At 39.4% G+C, this 15,972-nt stretch overlaps 1 protein-coding gene and 1 long non-coding RNA gene across 5 annotated transcripts in view; both read left to right on the top strand.

Moving 5' to 3' along the window:
* The window catches only part of LOC132578194 (uncharacterized), a 131,661-nt gene that overhangs the window by 105,512 nt on the left and 10,177 nt on the right, over positions 1-15,972 (top strand). The gene's annotated exons all lie outside the window — the stretch shown is intronic.
* The window catches only part of ESYT2 (extended synaptotagmin 2), an 86,080-nt gene that overhangs the window by 59,931 nt on the left and 10,177 nt on the right, over positions 1-15,972 (top strand). The window contains exons 14-20 of one of the 4 annotated variants that reach the window (XM_060248068.1): positions 727-828; positions 4,832-4,894; positions 6,877-6,951; positions 8,724-8,810; positions 12,225-12,374; positions 13,646-14,034; positions 15,434-15,532. In XM_060248068.1, the coding sequence (XP_060104051.1) occupies positions 727-828; positions 4,832-4,894; positions 6,877-6,951; positions 8,724-8,810; positions 12,225-12,374; positions 13,646-14,034; positions 15,434-15,532 (965 nt within the window). The remainder of the gene's footprint in view (positions 1-726; positions 829-4,831; positions 4,895-6,876; positions 6,952-8,723; positions 8,811-12,224; positions 12,375-13,645; positions 14,035-15,433; positions 15,533-15,972) is intronic. The other 3 variants (XM_060248071.1, XM_060248069.1, XM_060248072.1) reach the window with 3 other exon arrangements.

Here is a 15,972-nt window from a genome sequence, read left to right as displayed (position 1 = left end):
CTACAGACAGAGTAACACCAGTGTTCCCTCTAAGCTGAGTTAGTGTGAGCTAGCTCACAGATTTTTAGCGTCCAGCTCACACATTTTCGTCTTAGCTCAGGAATGATGACCCCAGAGCATACTAATTTATGCAGTAGCTCACAATTTGAATGCCATGAGCTCACAACTTGAATGCCAGGAGCTCACAAAGTAGAATTTTTGCTCACAAGACTCTGCAGCTTAGAGGGAACATTGACTCACACAGCTACCCATCTTGACCTTTTTTTTTTTTTTTAGTAAGGCATTGAAAGTTTTCTTTGGAATTTTATCTTCCTCTTTATCCTGATCGCCATATTGAGGCCTCGCTAGTAATTTCTAGCCATGCCACTCTTGGGTGATTACAAAAAGTACATGGAATTGCCTCCTAGAATGCTTGGCCCATTTAACACTAATATCAGTTGTATGGAAGTAACCATTACAAAAACTACTAGAAAGACGTTAGGTACGAAAGGTATAATCAGAGTGTCCCTAAAAAGGTTGTATGATTTGTTATTCATATGGTATTGTAATATGAAAGCAACTGGGGAAAATTGCTTTTCAGTGCTAATAACTTTTCATGCCGATCAGTAATTTCAAACTCTTCTGACTGTTTTCCTTAACTGTGCTAAAGGTAAAGCTGCTTGTGCATTTATGCTGCCCCAATCCCATCACTCTCTACTTTCTCCTTCCATTTCCATCTTCTTAAAGAGTATCTACGAGGGAAACTTTGGGTGTGGATACTTAAAAGAGAGGAGAGCATCGGGACTAGTCTTTTGTGAAAATACTACCTCACTCTATAGAGCACTATTTGTGAGTTCTCGGGTGTTATATATATTATGTACATTCTTTTTTTAACCTACCAGAGTGGATTGGTGCTGCTATAAAACCCACTCAGTCCTAATAATGGAATGGCAGAGCATGCAGTTTTTCTTTTCATGCATGGTTTTCAAGCGTGTGTTTTTTTACTTTTTACTGCATTCAAACTGTGCTATCAGCTTAGTTTGTTAGGTGAGTCATTTTAAAAGTTAGCATTCTTCAAAGATTAGCATGTTATTTCCCATTAGTCTGCGTGGTTCACTTGAAGAAATGTTGACATTTGCTTGCAGAGAAATGAAACTGTCGTGAAGTGTAAAAATCAACATCTTTTGTGATTTCTTTAAAAAGTTAATTGCAAGTGTTTTGTGTGTTGTATGTGAAGAATCTTTCATTTGGCTCAAGCTGTGCACAGTTAAAGCTGAAAATTAATTGTGTTTTCCCCAAGTTCCCTTTCCTCTTGTAAACTCTTTTATCGTCCTTGGCAGGAATAATACAGCTTCTTAAAAATTTTAAATGGCCTGTCGTCATTGAGAAGTAGCCCTGCAGAGCAGGTATACCCAAGAAACCATAGGCATGTGAAACATTACAAAGCTAATCATGTCCTACCTATCAGGTGTCAGGATTTAGGGATTATAAAAGGCAAATGCTCCCTTCCTATGATTAGAGTCCATGTTTAGATTCCAATCCTATGAAAGGCTTAAATACATGTAGTCATGTAATCAAATGTAGAACGCATCAGACTGGTGTACTTGATTATATTTTCCTGTCCTTATTTTATTTCATTCACGTTTTATCCTTCCCTTCCTCTGAGGAGCTCAGGCAGTACACATTGGTTTCCCAGTTGTAACATCAAGGATCCATTCCTATATGAGTTTGTCTTCTTTGGAGTCTAATCTCAAAGGCAGCTAGCTTTATTGATCTTCAAAACAGTAGTCCAGTTTCAGACATTTCCCTGAGATATTGCTTCCTCCTTTTCCTTCTCATTCTGAGCATAACAGGATTGCAAAACAATTGAGTCTTGCCCATCTCAGTATAAGCTTCACATAGTCTTGTCCCCAAGTTGCCATTTATTGTGAGCAAATTGATTCCCTCCTCAACTTTTAAAATCCTGACTGAGATTGAGAGCCAGTTTGGTGTAGAGGTTAAGTGCACAGACTCTTATCTGGGAGAACTGGGTTTGATTCCCCACTCTTCCACTTGCAGCTGCTGGAATGGCCTTGGGTCAGCCATAGCTCTCGCAGAACTGTTTTTGAAAGGGCAGCTTCTTTGAGAGCTCTCTCAGCGCCCCCTACCTTACGGGGTGTCTGTTATGTGTGTGTGTGTGGTGGGGAGGAAGGTAAAGGAGATTGTGAGCTGCTCTGAGACTCTTAGATTCAGAGTGAAGGGTGGTATATAAGTCCAATATCATCTTCTTCATTGTTGAGTTTTGATAAGGTATCATAGATACTCCCTTATAGTCTAGAATACTTACAGATACTGTTCAGTCTAGAAACATACTAATGCTGATTTTGGAAGATCTTGGAGATGTGTGAACATTGTCCACAGGCAGGTTATTAGATGGGATGACTCCATTATTCCCTCTAAATTGACTGCACGAGTGGCCACTCGTTAACACAGGAAGCCCCCCAATCAGCAGTCTGGAACCACACAGGGTCTTGCATTGCCTATTTTATGATTACAGCTGTTATATTCTGCTCAGGATGTGAACTGCTTTGCTCAGTAGGGGGGAAAATTAGAGGGAACATTGGATGGCTCTCTGCTCCCCCCCCCCCGACATAATAGTTTGAGAATAATACAGGAGATGGTGCCATGTTTAGGTCCCGTAATGGTGCTGCAGCTTTATTAGTTCAAATTTAATTTTTAAATTTAACATGAGTCTTGTACCATATTTCAGAAACGTCTTTTATGTGGAGACTGGCCCATGTTCATTACATAACAAAACCAAGTGGAGACCAAGAGTAGTCCACGGGATTGCACGTACCCTGCCCTCTCACTTGCAAATCGCCTGCTTTCTTCTACCTAAACTGTGTTGTGGATGTGTGTTGCTCAGCTAGGGATAAATACAACTGGGTATTTTTCTAAATTCACTTTGAGACCCAAAGTTGACTTTGTTTTCTGAAAGTAGTCTTTGCCTTGATTCACATTAGGCAGTGGTTATGTTGAAACTGGACCAAAGGTGCGTGGAGAAAATTTGCACATGAAAGGGCAGGGCACAGAATGTATGCTACAATAATACAGCCTAGTTCCACTGTATGCCAGAATAGTACAGTACATACATCTCCTTTACATGCACAGTTCTCTATCAAGCGGTAAGCAGTTTCCTCAGAAGCAGAAATAATGACTAAGCTAGGAAAATCCAAAAAGTTTGTGGCACAGTTTTTAAAATGCCATTTCATCTAATTGTGAAAAGGTTTAGCTTTCCTCTTAAGACAAAGTTCTTTTAGTAGGCGTTATTGTTCTTTATATGACAAGGACCTACTATCTGCCGTCCTTTCTGCCATCCATTTTTATTTTGATCCAAGTTGTTACAGTCCTTGTGAAGAACTTTTTAAAAAGTCAAGGTGAAAGTTCAGCATGATCACCAGCTTTAACTCACAGTCATTAAGTTTGCAAGCTCATGCAAAATAGTGGGAAGGCCTGAATTTGTCAAGGAACAAATTGTGTAGAAAGAGGACTTGGGGACTGGGAGATGATTTCAATTCCAGGCAGGCAAAAGAGCAACTAAAACAGCTTTTCCTTTTAAAAAATGCCTTACTTAGCCATATTTCTGTTTCGGTGCATTTATGGTTATTCTTATAGCTCACATTGTAAGATGGTCCAGATTCCTACTGGATTCTTGTCATTGGTCAAGTTTGCTGATTTCTCTGCAGAGTGAAGCTGGAACTGCAAGGCTGAGTGGAGAGAAGAATCTCCCGTGGGCTAAGGAAACGAAAATAGACCCAGTTGTCCAAGCCTATTCCATTTGGGAGAACTCCCTTCAGTATCATTCTTTAGGGGTTTCTTGTGACCCTGGGGCATAAACACCTTCACTTCTATATTTACACATAGGTTGTTACGTCTGTTGTTGCCTGTCCACCCAAGTAAGAATTCTGGGTCTATTACTGTCACATCTGTAGACTTGTCATCAATTTTCTGCATGGCCTCCTTTCTCTCAAGCTCCTGCTGTAACCCGAGGAAGTGTAGAGACAACCAGAAATGCCTGTTGACTTCATAACAAAACAGTGTTTTTCTTATTAAAAGAAATCAAAATTCAGTTGCAATGGATTTTTTCCATGCAGGTCTTTTTAGGGGCATATTTGTAAAGTTTGTACCTGTCTTGGATTACAGCATGATCTCAGGACTACTGCATTATATTTTTTGTGCAATATTAATGCTATGGCTTTTAAAACAGAATTTGCAATTGCAGCGTGTTCTGTTTTAAAACTATGGATTGAAACAGCACCCTGAATTCCTCCCATTTTAGTTTGTTTTAAAGCCCTTCATTAACTTGTGGAAAAAAACCCTTTCTCTCCCAAAGCTACTAGCATTGCAAATATGCTTTAATGCTTTATGGTTTGCCCATCATTTCCAGGGTGATGCAGTTATTACTGAAATAAAATGAAAAATTGTTTAGTTAATGGAAATGGTCAGAGGTCAGTGTAATCTGGTTTAAATCCATTCCTATTTCCATGGCCAATGCATCAGCCTACTTCTAATTCAAATAGGAAAGTTTGTTGTATGATAATGGTTTGAAAAGAGTGTGCTGCCAAGAGAACAAGGGGAGAGCATATTAACCCTAACTGAGGGGCGGGGAGAGCAGTGTTTGAAAGGTGTTGAGGGAATGAGAACAGAAGGCTTTGTTATATTATTTGGATAACCTTTTCCTTATTATTCCTCTGTTTGTCCTGAAAATGTTTTGTTTGGTCTCCTGTTGTACATCCTTAATTAACCAAGCGGTACTGCTTTATTGCATGTTTTTATTAACCCTTTGTATGTTCATTCTCTTCTGATTTAAAAGCATAATCCATTAGATTATAATCCAGATGCCTTGAAGAAGTCTGCTGTTCAGAAAGCCCTAAAGGTAAAACTAATAGTTTTCCATTTAAAGTTGCAGCATTAATTGGAGACATGGTTGTCTGCAATAAACTTTTAATGCCATCCAATGCATTTTTTGTGTGTGTGCCAGAATATCATAATAGCTGGTACTAAGAAGGAAAGGCCAAACACAGTGATGCGCAGTTTGTCAGAGGGCAGATGCAAAACTGTCATAAATAGGTGAAGGGTTGTTTGAAGCAGAGAAGGTAATTAAATGGTGCTCAGTCACTCACCCATCCCTTGAAAATTGATCTTTAGAAGTAGTAGATCCTTATGGACAGTGCTGGGGGCAACATGAGGAGTGGTTGCTAACGTTGTCCCACCCACCAGCAGAAGTGCCATTTTGCTAGCATTAGTGCTGTTGCAGTAGAGGAACAGTGCCTTTGGATCTAATACAAATTCTTTTATTAGAATTTAGCAAACTTCAAGAACAGAGCTCACGTAGTAGGTGGAGCAACTGAACTGCACTGTTCATTTTGTACTTAAGTGACACCGAGTGAAATTCAATACCTAAAAAACTTTATTTTTAAAGTACTGAATTTCAGAGAATTTTTCAATTGCCTGTTTTTACTGAAAGATATGAGTGTCCATTTTTGGCTTCCTCCAAACAACTGCTGAGTTCTTCAGTCACAATTCTGACAAATCATTTAAGGCACACTGATCTTATAACTGAACTATATTGTGCTTGAGTGAGGCATTAGTAGATTGCATTGAAAGATGAATTCTTCATCTTTGAGAAAACCTGTAGATGGTAAAAACAAGGAATAGAGTTATTGCCAAAGAAATTGAGTAATTGCCAAACAATTTGGATGTTTGCATATTCCTACAGCTAATATTTTGGGGGCATGTTCTGGGGAAGAGAATTTGATGGACCAATTTTAACTTCTCTTCAGATGAACACTACAGATGGTTTACAATATCATTTGTATATTTGTCATCACATGATAGTCATCAGATCGTAAACTGTGTCCAGTGTGGTAGAGTGAACAGTAAAAATAAGAGGTTAGGTAGGAGCTAAAGCTAAACACAAATCTCTCTTTACTCAGAATAATGGATGATTTATTGTTTAATCAAAAATACATGTTTGTGGTTCCCTGTGCAATAATTAAGTTGAATCTAAAATTAATGTCTAACTTCTTGTTTAATCATGTTAATCTTTTCCTGGCGTCAAATTCCAATTAAGCTATTAACAACTTAGATGGCAAACTTTAATATTTTAACAGCATTACTGGATGCTCGAACTTAACTCTTGTATGTACTTTTTGTTTTAACAAAAGATTTTCTTTGGTAGCTCAGTGCAAGGCATGTTAACAGTCATTCACAAATGGGAAATGTTTCCGTATTTTTTTCAAATGATTGTAAATCATTGTTTGTTTTTGCAGTTTGATCTAATGCTATGCAACAGATGAGCAAGGCTCAGACATGACAGATGGTTGGTTGGGTAAACCTATAAGGAATCTTAGTACACCTTCCTTTGCTGCCCACAAAAGAAGTAGTTTTATGATTCCAGTGTACAGCTTAACCATAATATTCCATCATACATTGTACATAAAGCTTTCTGAGCTTGCGCTTTCTCCATATCCCCCATTTGCATGCAGACTGCAACATTCATTTACTTGTTCTAATGTTGCTTCATTGGCTTTGGGGGTTGAAGTACTCATTAAAGAATGAGAGGTTGAACTTTATAAAATGAGTTAATTCAAAATGCATAGAACAGAAAATGCCAGATGGAATCTGAAACCTATCTGTGTGTGTGCGTGTGCTATTTTTCATACAACATTTCAAGGTAAGAGTGTATGGGTGTGTGATGAATATTCCCCCATATATTTTCTGTGCATATACAGCTATATGTAAATAGTATTTTGCAGCCATGGACAGGAGATGGAGGTTCAAATGCACTGTTTGACTCAGATAGGAACCATAACAACATGTGCTTAAAGAACCTTCATTTTCCCCCCATCTCTTCAGTCAGGAAAGAAAGTTAACAGCAACCCAAATCCACTTGTCTCATTGACTGTTGGACACAAGGAACAAACAAGTAAGGTAAGCTTCAGCCACCTAAATCTCTCCCAGAGGTTTGAATGTTCTTTGCTCTCATAAACTGAGATTTTTGTTACTAAAAATCAGTTTGGCATCATCATAATCTCTCAGCATTAGCCTTGTTGGCATATTCGCCACTGCACCTTTAATTCGTGGACATCCCCCCCCCCCCGGTACAACTCCACACATCTGCTTGACAATGTCTCTTGTGAAAATTATACTACAGTGAATCAGTGATCCCACAGAAAATAATGATTATATGAATTGGGAGAACTTGCCATTACCTCTGAAAGAAATTAACAGTCCTGTCATCAGTTGAGAAGCAGAATAAGGAATGGTTCATATGTCTGAACCAAAAGAGGGCATGTTTATTTATTTATTACTTTAAATTTCTATCCTGCCCTCTCTGCAAGCGGACTCAGGGCGGCTAACAACATTCATTTTTACAAATTAAAACCAATAAAAAATAGCTACAGTTTAAAATTATTTAAAAACATTTCATTTCATGGTGCTGTATCACTACAATATAAGTGGTGATCATATGGTACTCTATAATGATGTTCCGTGTACACGATCATATGTGAAGCAGGCAGAGCTTGGACATTGTAATTAGGGATGGGCACGAACCCCCCAAAAGCATCATGGTTCAGGGTGGCTCCCAAACTGAACCCTAAACTGACCCAAAAGGGCCCCAACCAATTAAGCTGGTCCAGCAAGTTCAGTTCTCCCTTTCTCCTGGCCATTGTGAGCTGCCAATGGAAGAAAGAAGGCCGGGACCACCCTGGAAGGGACTTCACTTCTACCTTTCCCTTGGCCATGGCTCACCGAGACAAAGAGAGAGGGGAGGAGAGAATGCTTGGAAAGGGTTAAATGGCTGCTAGCCATTTAACACATTGGTTTCGCTTCCGCCGCTTCAAGAGGGAGAACAAAACGGAGAAGTTTAATGGCTAGCATCCATTTAATTGGGCAGTTTTGCTTCCCCCCACTTTGAAGGGGGGAGCAAAACTGAGGGGTTTAATTGCTCGCAGTCATTAAATCTGACAGTTGACTGGGTCTGCTGGCCAGCTGTTAGGTTTAAATGAGTGGCATTCATTTAAACGATCGGTTTTGCTTCCCCCACCCCTTCAGAGGAGGGAAGCAAAACTGAGGGATTTAATGGCCTGCAGCCATTTAAATCTAACAGCTGACCGCCAGACCCCACAGCACTCAACTGTCAGGCTTAAATGGCTGGCCTCAAACAGCAATACAGAAACCAGCCACAAGTCCAGGAAATGTTCGAGGAAGGCACCTTCCCATAATATCGGTTAATGGACACTGAACTGGCCCAAGTTTGGTCAAAACTTTGGTTTGTGTACCAATTCATGCCCATCCCTAATAGTAATTAGGGTAGACTTAGAGATGATGACTTGTCCATCCAGGGTCACCTGCACTGCCATCCTAAGCAGTGTTATATCCATGTAAGCCCATTGACTTCAGTAGGTTTAAAAGGATGTAACCCTGTTTGAGCTACTTGGAATGAACAGGTGTTCAAGCCCACACAATTCAGCTACACTAAACTGACCCTACAGTAGACTGGTAAAGAAGTCTCGAATGATCACTAATGGACATTTCACTAAACTGGCTGTGAGCTTCCATGTTTGATTTTGTGATATGGCTGCTGTCCTTTTTTTCAGAGTGTACACATGAAAGTCCCAAAGCAATTCTGGAAGCGGAGCTTATTTTTTTATCTATGAATTCTAACAGAAATCTTCTACCTTGAATCTTCTTGCAAATAGATTCGCTACAAGACCAATGAGCCTGTCTGGGAAGAAAACTTCACTTTCTTTGTCCACAACCCCAAGCGACAAGAGCTAGAAGTGGAGGTAAATGGTTCTTGCTTTTCACTCTTATGGTGATCTTTGCCTCCCATGTCTACACTACTTCCAGACTGATTTCGCACTAGGCTTTTTTGGGGGGGTGGGGGGGGAGAGCCCTTTTGCTCCCGGCGCTTCTCTTCATTTTCACACAAGCTGCCCCGGAGCTGCGAGTTGGTCCACTGCTTTTCCTCAGCAAGCAAGATCCTCTTACAAGCAGTTTCTGCTAGCCACAGAGCAAAAGGGCTCTCCCCCCCGGAACAAGCCCTAATACGAAATCGGTCCCAATCTTTCAGTAATATCTTCTGGCACCCATGAGCTGTGGTCCAGTTCTAGTAAAGCCTGACATGGCTTGGGACAAGGGTATCTGAAGGACTGTCCTCTCCCATATGTTTCTGCCCAGGAACTAAGTTCACATGGAGAGGCCCTCCTGACCATCACAGCAATCAAAGATGCTCATCTGGTGGGCACACAAGACTTCAGGCCATTTTCAGAACCAGCTCCCTCTCTGCAAGTTTTCAGGATGCATTTGAAGACAGTTTTATTTAGAACTAAATTTGGCTGATTTAGTTTTTATTTATTGGTAGTCCTAATAGGAGTTTTTAAATTAATTTTTATGGGTTTTTTTACAGTTTTATTGTGGTTTTTAAAATAATGTTTTGCTCATATTGTAAGTTGCCTTGATTTCCCAAGGACAAATAATAAATGTTTAAAATAAATAAACTCTTTCTTGTTGATAACAGTACCTACATTAGAACAAAATAGGAGTCCAGTAGCACCTTTAAGACCAACAAAGTTTTTTATTCAGAATGTAAGCTTTCGTGTGCATGCACACTTCTTCAGACAAGGAGATGGGGTACAGTGAGCTGAAATACATATAGCTGGTAGCTTAAGCGGGTAAACTGATGCAAAGTTAGGATCAAATGGCAAAATAGTGTAATACATTGGAAGACCATTTGGTCTGGATAGCATTTGAGCGAGAAACCAATAATAAAAGTTGCCTGTTGGGGGGAGTGGCTTTGACCAATATCCGGTCAAGAGCCTTTGCCTAACGCTCGCCCAGCTGGCTCCAAAGTTATATTCTTTTTACCCCTTTAAACTTTAGTTTTTGAATCTTTGAGAGATGTCTCCTAAAGGGGGGAAGAAGTGTAAACAGAAGGAAAAAAGCGTTCAGCTTTTAACTGACTTCTTGGAATTGCCATCCACCTCCCACACAAGGTTGGAGAGATATGAGGAACCAGCTGGAGAATGTCCTCTCACATTGAATTTATTGACGCAGGCAATGTCTAAGTTAAGACAAGAAATACGAGAGGACATAACCTCTATGTTACAACCGTTGTGTCAGCGTCTGGATGAACTAGAGGATTCTCATAAGCAAGTTACCCAGACAGCACAAGAAGCTTTAAAAAGAGCTCAAGAGCGTGAAGGGAGAATATTTGAAATAACATCAGATGCATGGACGAGGGAATGGGTTTTAACAATGGACTTTCGTAACCGGGAGCTGTGTTTAAAGTTTAGAGGTTTTTAATCTCATGTGGAAGCTGAAATGGATTTATATGTATTTATGGCAAATTGGCTTGCTGAAGCGACTCACCTGGAGTCCGAAGTTCTCCCACTCATTCAAAAAGTATATCGTGTCGGCAAGGTATGTGAAGACAATTTGTCTTATACTAGAGATATTTTGGTGCAGTTTAAGGACTATCGAATAAGGCAAAGAGTCTTTGCAGAAGCCAAGGAGAGGGGAGGCTTGGACTATCACGGGTTAAAGATTCAGGTCTTTCCAGATCTTCCTCCTGAATTTTTAAGAATCAGAAGAGACCTCAAGGATACAACTGCCAAACTGCGGGACTTAAAAATTAAATATAAATGGCTACAATCAGGCAAATTATACATCCAAAAAGGCTCCACTTCATATACAGCATATGACACAGCCTCGGGTGAATTATTACTCTCCAAGTTAACTCCCTCCTCCCCTGCATCGAGAGTAAACAAGAGAAAGGAATGCTCTCCTCTCGTCTCTTTAAGGACAACCCGTGCTTGTACTGAGGAAGATCATGTAAATTTGGAAGAAAGTTTGGATTCTATCTAAAAAGAAACTGAAGCAACAAGAAAATGGAAAAGTTGACAAAATTTATAATTTATATTTAAAGACTTTTCTTTCAGAATTTATGGTTGAGTGGGGTCTGATGGCGCGAGCATTTGGGTAATATCCCTCCATAGCTAATTCAGTCCCGGTGGAAGGAGGGAAGTATCTCTTCTAGACCTTAACCCTTGAGGTCTCTAGGGACTGAGATATTTTGTTAGAATTTAATCTTATTGATTTTTTTTGAAAGTGGAAGGAATAATGAAGTTATAGAAGAAGAAGGAAATACTGAATGCTTGTGGTATTAAACTTTAAAAATGTGTTAGGGAAGATAGTATTGTTAAGCTTAATTGTTCCTCTGCTAAAAAAAATATAAATAGACATATATATATATTAAGAAGTGTGGAATGGTAACACATGAAGTAATCTCCAAAGAGATAGATCAACTTTAGTTTATGTTAACTCAGGTGAGAAGTTATTGTGTTGTTTTTGATTTGTTATTGTTGTACACTTTTTTGTTGGAATAGGTATGAATTATAATGAGTCTATAATAAAATTTTGATTGTAAAAAAAAAGTTGCCTGTTAATTGCTCTTGCTACAAGTCTAGGAAAAACAGAAGGGCATGTATTTCCTACATTACCTAGTGGTCTTGGATATGCCTCTTCTACTAATGCTAAATGTTTTATCTAACCTACTTGATTTAATGGATTAGATAATGACAATTTGTATACCTTGATCACAGCATATTTGGGTTTTGGTATGACAGGATTTGGTGGGGTGGATGTTTGTCAGTAACTTGGTCTGTCATGAACAGCTAATACCAATTAACTAGATCCAAGTAGGCAGCCGTGTTGATCTGAAGTAGTAGAATAAAATAGGAGTCAAGTTGCACCTTTAAGACCAACTTTAGTTTATTCAGAACGTAAGCTTTCGCATGCTCTCTAAGCACACTTCATCACTGTACTGGATTCCTCGTCGAAGTGTGCTTAGAGAGCACATGAAAGCTTACGTTCTAAATAAAATTAAGTTGGTCTTAAAGGTGCAACTTGACTCCTATTTTGTTCTACAAATTAACTAGATTGCTGTTGGTGGGTTTTGTTTCAGGATGTTTGTTTGTTTAAATTATCTTCAAAGATACTTGCCTTTTCAGAAGGATTAGGATGGTTTAATAAAATATGTACTTCATTCTGCTTCTCACACAGTAGCATGTAGTGAAGAAGTATGAAATGGGTTTGTGGAAAAAAGGGATGCTGTTGCAAAATATAGCTATGTGTCCTTGTGAACTTGAGATTGTTGTTTTTTAATACCTTGATGCGATGCATTTTATCTATTCCTTTAGGTCAAGGATGATCAGCACCAGTGCTCCTTGGGATATTTCAAGCTTCCTTTAAGCCAGCTCCTGGCGAGCGGAGACTTAACTATGCATCAAAGATTCCATCTTAGCAACTCTGGTCCAAACAGCACTATAAGCATGAAGATTGCACTCAGGGTACTGTAATGGGTCTCTTTCAATGGTGTGGATCCAGTCATCCTCCAAGGAGCCTTCCTTCAATTTAAGTGGCTCTTCCTCTAGTCTAATGAAAGTCCCAGACCCAAGAAATATCCTTGGGTGGGGCATGCATTACTTACTTCCCTCCTTTTGTAAGAATTGTTCTTTTACTCCTGCTCTCTGCTTCCTATTGCTTAAGCAGTTACTAATTATAAAAGAAGCATATGCCACAATGGCTTAGTCATTGCGGAGCAACTCTGTCAAAAGATTTTTGGAAGCCCAAGAACACTGTCTAGTGGATTGCTCGTATGCATGCTATTAACACTCTCAGAGAACTCCAAAATATTTTGATGCAGGCCTTTCCTTTTTAGAGTCTACAGTTAAGAGAATCTTGAACAGCAGGACTGTAAAATACCTCTGCTTAGAAGAAGAGGAGTAGAAAGGGCTGGATGAGCTGAACCAGAAGTCTTAACTCAGAACTAAGGCAGTTTCATGTATTCATAAGACTTAAGTAACCCAATGGAAAAAGGAAGCTCTGTAAACTGTGGAAAGAGCATGTCTAACTTTCTGTAATATGTGTCTTTTGGTAGGTCAAACATTAAAAGTCAGGCATGACATAATCAGGATTCTTAGGCAATCAGTTCGCATCAGTAAATAAATAGTTTTTCTGATGAGACTGAAGATTGGTTCCATCCTTACATAGTATAGGAAAGGTGGCAGCATAGACCTCTTGCCCCACTTCCCTCCCTTATTTCTTTCCACATTTACACTGTGAGTCTGGATGTGTGTGGGAAGTTTGATTTTTATTTTAGATATCTATAGATACTAAAAACAGACAAGATGAGTTTGTATCACAGTCAGAGTACAATCCATCTTCATTTAACTGAAGTCACATGGATTTCTAGCTGCTTCTCCAGTTTCTCATGCCACACAGTAAAAGGTAGAAGATGGCAAGGAATTCATTTGCACTGTCTTTTTCTGATGGAGATTGCACTGGGGAATCTTTCAGTGATCTCTGTTAAAAAAAACAAGCAAACAGCGCTAAGGACTTGGCTCATGGGTCACTCCACTGATGCAGTCTTGTTCCTGGTTAACTGGGTGGATTGCCTGCTTTAAAGATGTAGTTTTTGTAGATGAGATTCTGTTAACGTGTGGATTTTGCAGCAGTTGTTACCTTCAAGTGTCCTGTGAACTCAATACAAATAAATATGTGTTTCTGCCTCTGCTGCAGCAGACAACTAATGTAGCGGTCTTTGTTCTAACGCTTGTAGATCCTTTCTCTTCAAAGACAAGACAGGCCTGCAGACTACCAACACTCGGCCCAAGTGAAGAGGCCCTCTGTTTCCAAAGATGGGAGAAAAGGTTCTTTCAAGCCTCAGGTCCCCGTTTCTCCAGCAGCTGACTCAAACAAACCTGCCCCTGCTTCCACAGTAGCAGACACTGAAAAAAAGACTGACGTGGTTGAAAAAAGTCATCCCTCAAATCCCAGTCCTCAGCGGCCAACAGATCTCAGCAGGAGTTCCTCCGGTCTCTTGGCCTCCAGTCTGAGCTATTCACCCAGCCATCTCTCCATCAAAGAGCCTACTCCAAGTATTGCCTCGGACATATCACTACCCATCGCTACTCAGGAGCTACGGCAACGACTAAGACAACTTGAAAAGTACAATCCTAATTTTTTTAAAATACCTATATGTACATGAGAGAGGAGGGGAGGTGGAGCCCTGCAGGCTTAGAAGGAGCCAGAAGTGCATCTCTCATGTCAGTCTGTAGTAGAACAGCTAGATTCCAGTCCCATGTCACATTAGAGACCAAGATGATTTTGGGGGGAATATGAGCTTTGACTCTTGAAAGCTCATATCCCCAAAAAACTTTGTTGGTCTCTAAGGTGCTACCAGAGTGGAATCAATCTGAAATAAGTTGCCTTCCTAATTCCTAAAAGCATTAAACAAAATATAGTCAATGGATCCTCTCACATTATTCAGGTTTAACAACCCATACACCGAGAAAAATATTTAAGAATTAAAAACAACAGCAAAGAATTCTATAACGTGTGGATTTTGCAGCAGTTATTCAGTGGATCTCTTCAGTGAAGCTGTTGCTTTTGAAATAAAAATAAAACCACTGTCACGGCGACTGAATGGTTTGCAGTTCTGTGGCAGTTTTACTCCTTTTAAAAAAGTAGAATCTCAACCATAGTTGGTGAATCTAAATCTGAGTTTCCAAACATTAGCATTATAAGGAATATGAGTTCAATGATAGCTGATGGTGTTGAGTAAAGCCTGTTTCACCATGACATAGATGAACTGAACTTGCAGTAGTAGCCGATGATGGCAAAACGTACAATGTGCTAATGTAGAACCTCCCCAGTATTCTGATAATGCTTTTAAAAAAACAGCTTGCTAATTTCTTAAGTACTGGAAAGTTTAAATCGGCGGTTAGGTACAAGGTCTCGATGCCACAGCATGCATTCTGATTGGTGCCTCAGCTTACCTTTTTTGATCGGTGGTTCACACTTGAGCCAAGGAATAATATAGAAGCCATTTATAAAGCTGATATGGAGAGCTCATAATGAGTTTTCTGTACTGGTTCCATGCTTTTCTGAATTTAGAAGTGCTTCTCCACTTCTACATGTGATCTTATGAGTGACACAGAATGCATTATTTAACCTTTGCAATTTTTAATATTGTACATATAAAAGAAGCAGTTTCTCCTTAAGATCATGCCTGAGGGACCATTTACACATTATCTGAATATGATAGCCATTCATAGACGTGCACACTAACTGTATTTGAAGGTAACCATTGCTCTAAATTGATAGATTGTAAATGTGTTTCCTGCGTGCACTTAAGCATGTGCTCAAGAAGAAAGGGTGAATTAAAACAGTACTGTTATATGACTGTATTTGGAACTTGTTAGTAACAAATATATTTTAGAAATCTAAAGGAAGAACTATCTGCACTTTTTTAAAAATACAAGCTGTCTACATTTTAATGTAGTTTTTGAGATAGCTTCTTCGGCTGTTAAATATTGATTGCTAGTATTTATGATGCTTTTCACAGTGGCACAACGTTAGGACAATCTCCGCTGGGGCAGATTCAGTTAACAATTCGTCACAGCTCACAAAGAAATAAACTCATAGTGGTGGTACATTCGTGCAGGTAGGTATAATGCTTCATTTGACTTTATTTTGAAGTTGAACTTTGGCTTTCTCAGTTATCTACCTATTCACCAATAAGGCAAACATAGATCAGCCATTGGCTTCCCTGCTTGAGTGTTTGTATTTCAAACAGAAGAATGCAATTTTTAAGGGCACTAATCGCTTTCTGAGGTTTAGGAACTGCTATCAGTCAGTTTGTTATACTGGACTAGATGGATCATTGCTCTGAATCCAAAATGAGATAGTTTTATTTTAGAGATAACATCAATCCCAGCCCTGCAAAACGTGATACGGCTCATTAAATGTGCCCCATCATTATTGACCTTTTCAAATACTCTGTATTTTGGTTTGTCACCATAATGGCTAGAAGCCTTTTTAAAAAGTGGAGATATTAAAAGCTGTTAGAGTCTCTAACAGCTATTCACTGAGCAACCTGCAGAA

The sequence above is a fragment of the Heteronotia binoei genome, chromosome 10 (genome assembly GCF_032191835.1).
Source record: "Heteronotia binoei isolate CCM8104 ecotype False Entrance Well chromosome 10, APGP_CSIRO_Hbin_v1, whole genome shotgun sequence".
Lineage (NCBI taxonomy): Eukaryota > Metazoa > Chordata > Lepidosauria > Squamata > Gekkonidae > Heteronotia > Heteronotia binoei.
This window is presented reverse-complemented; position numbering and strand designations above follow the sequence as displayed.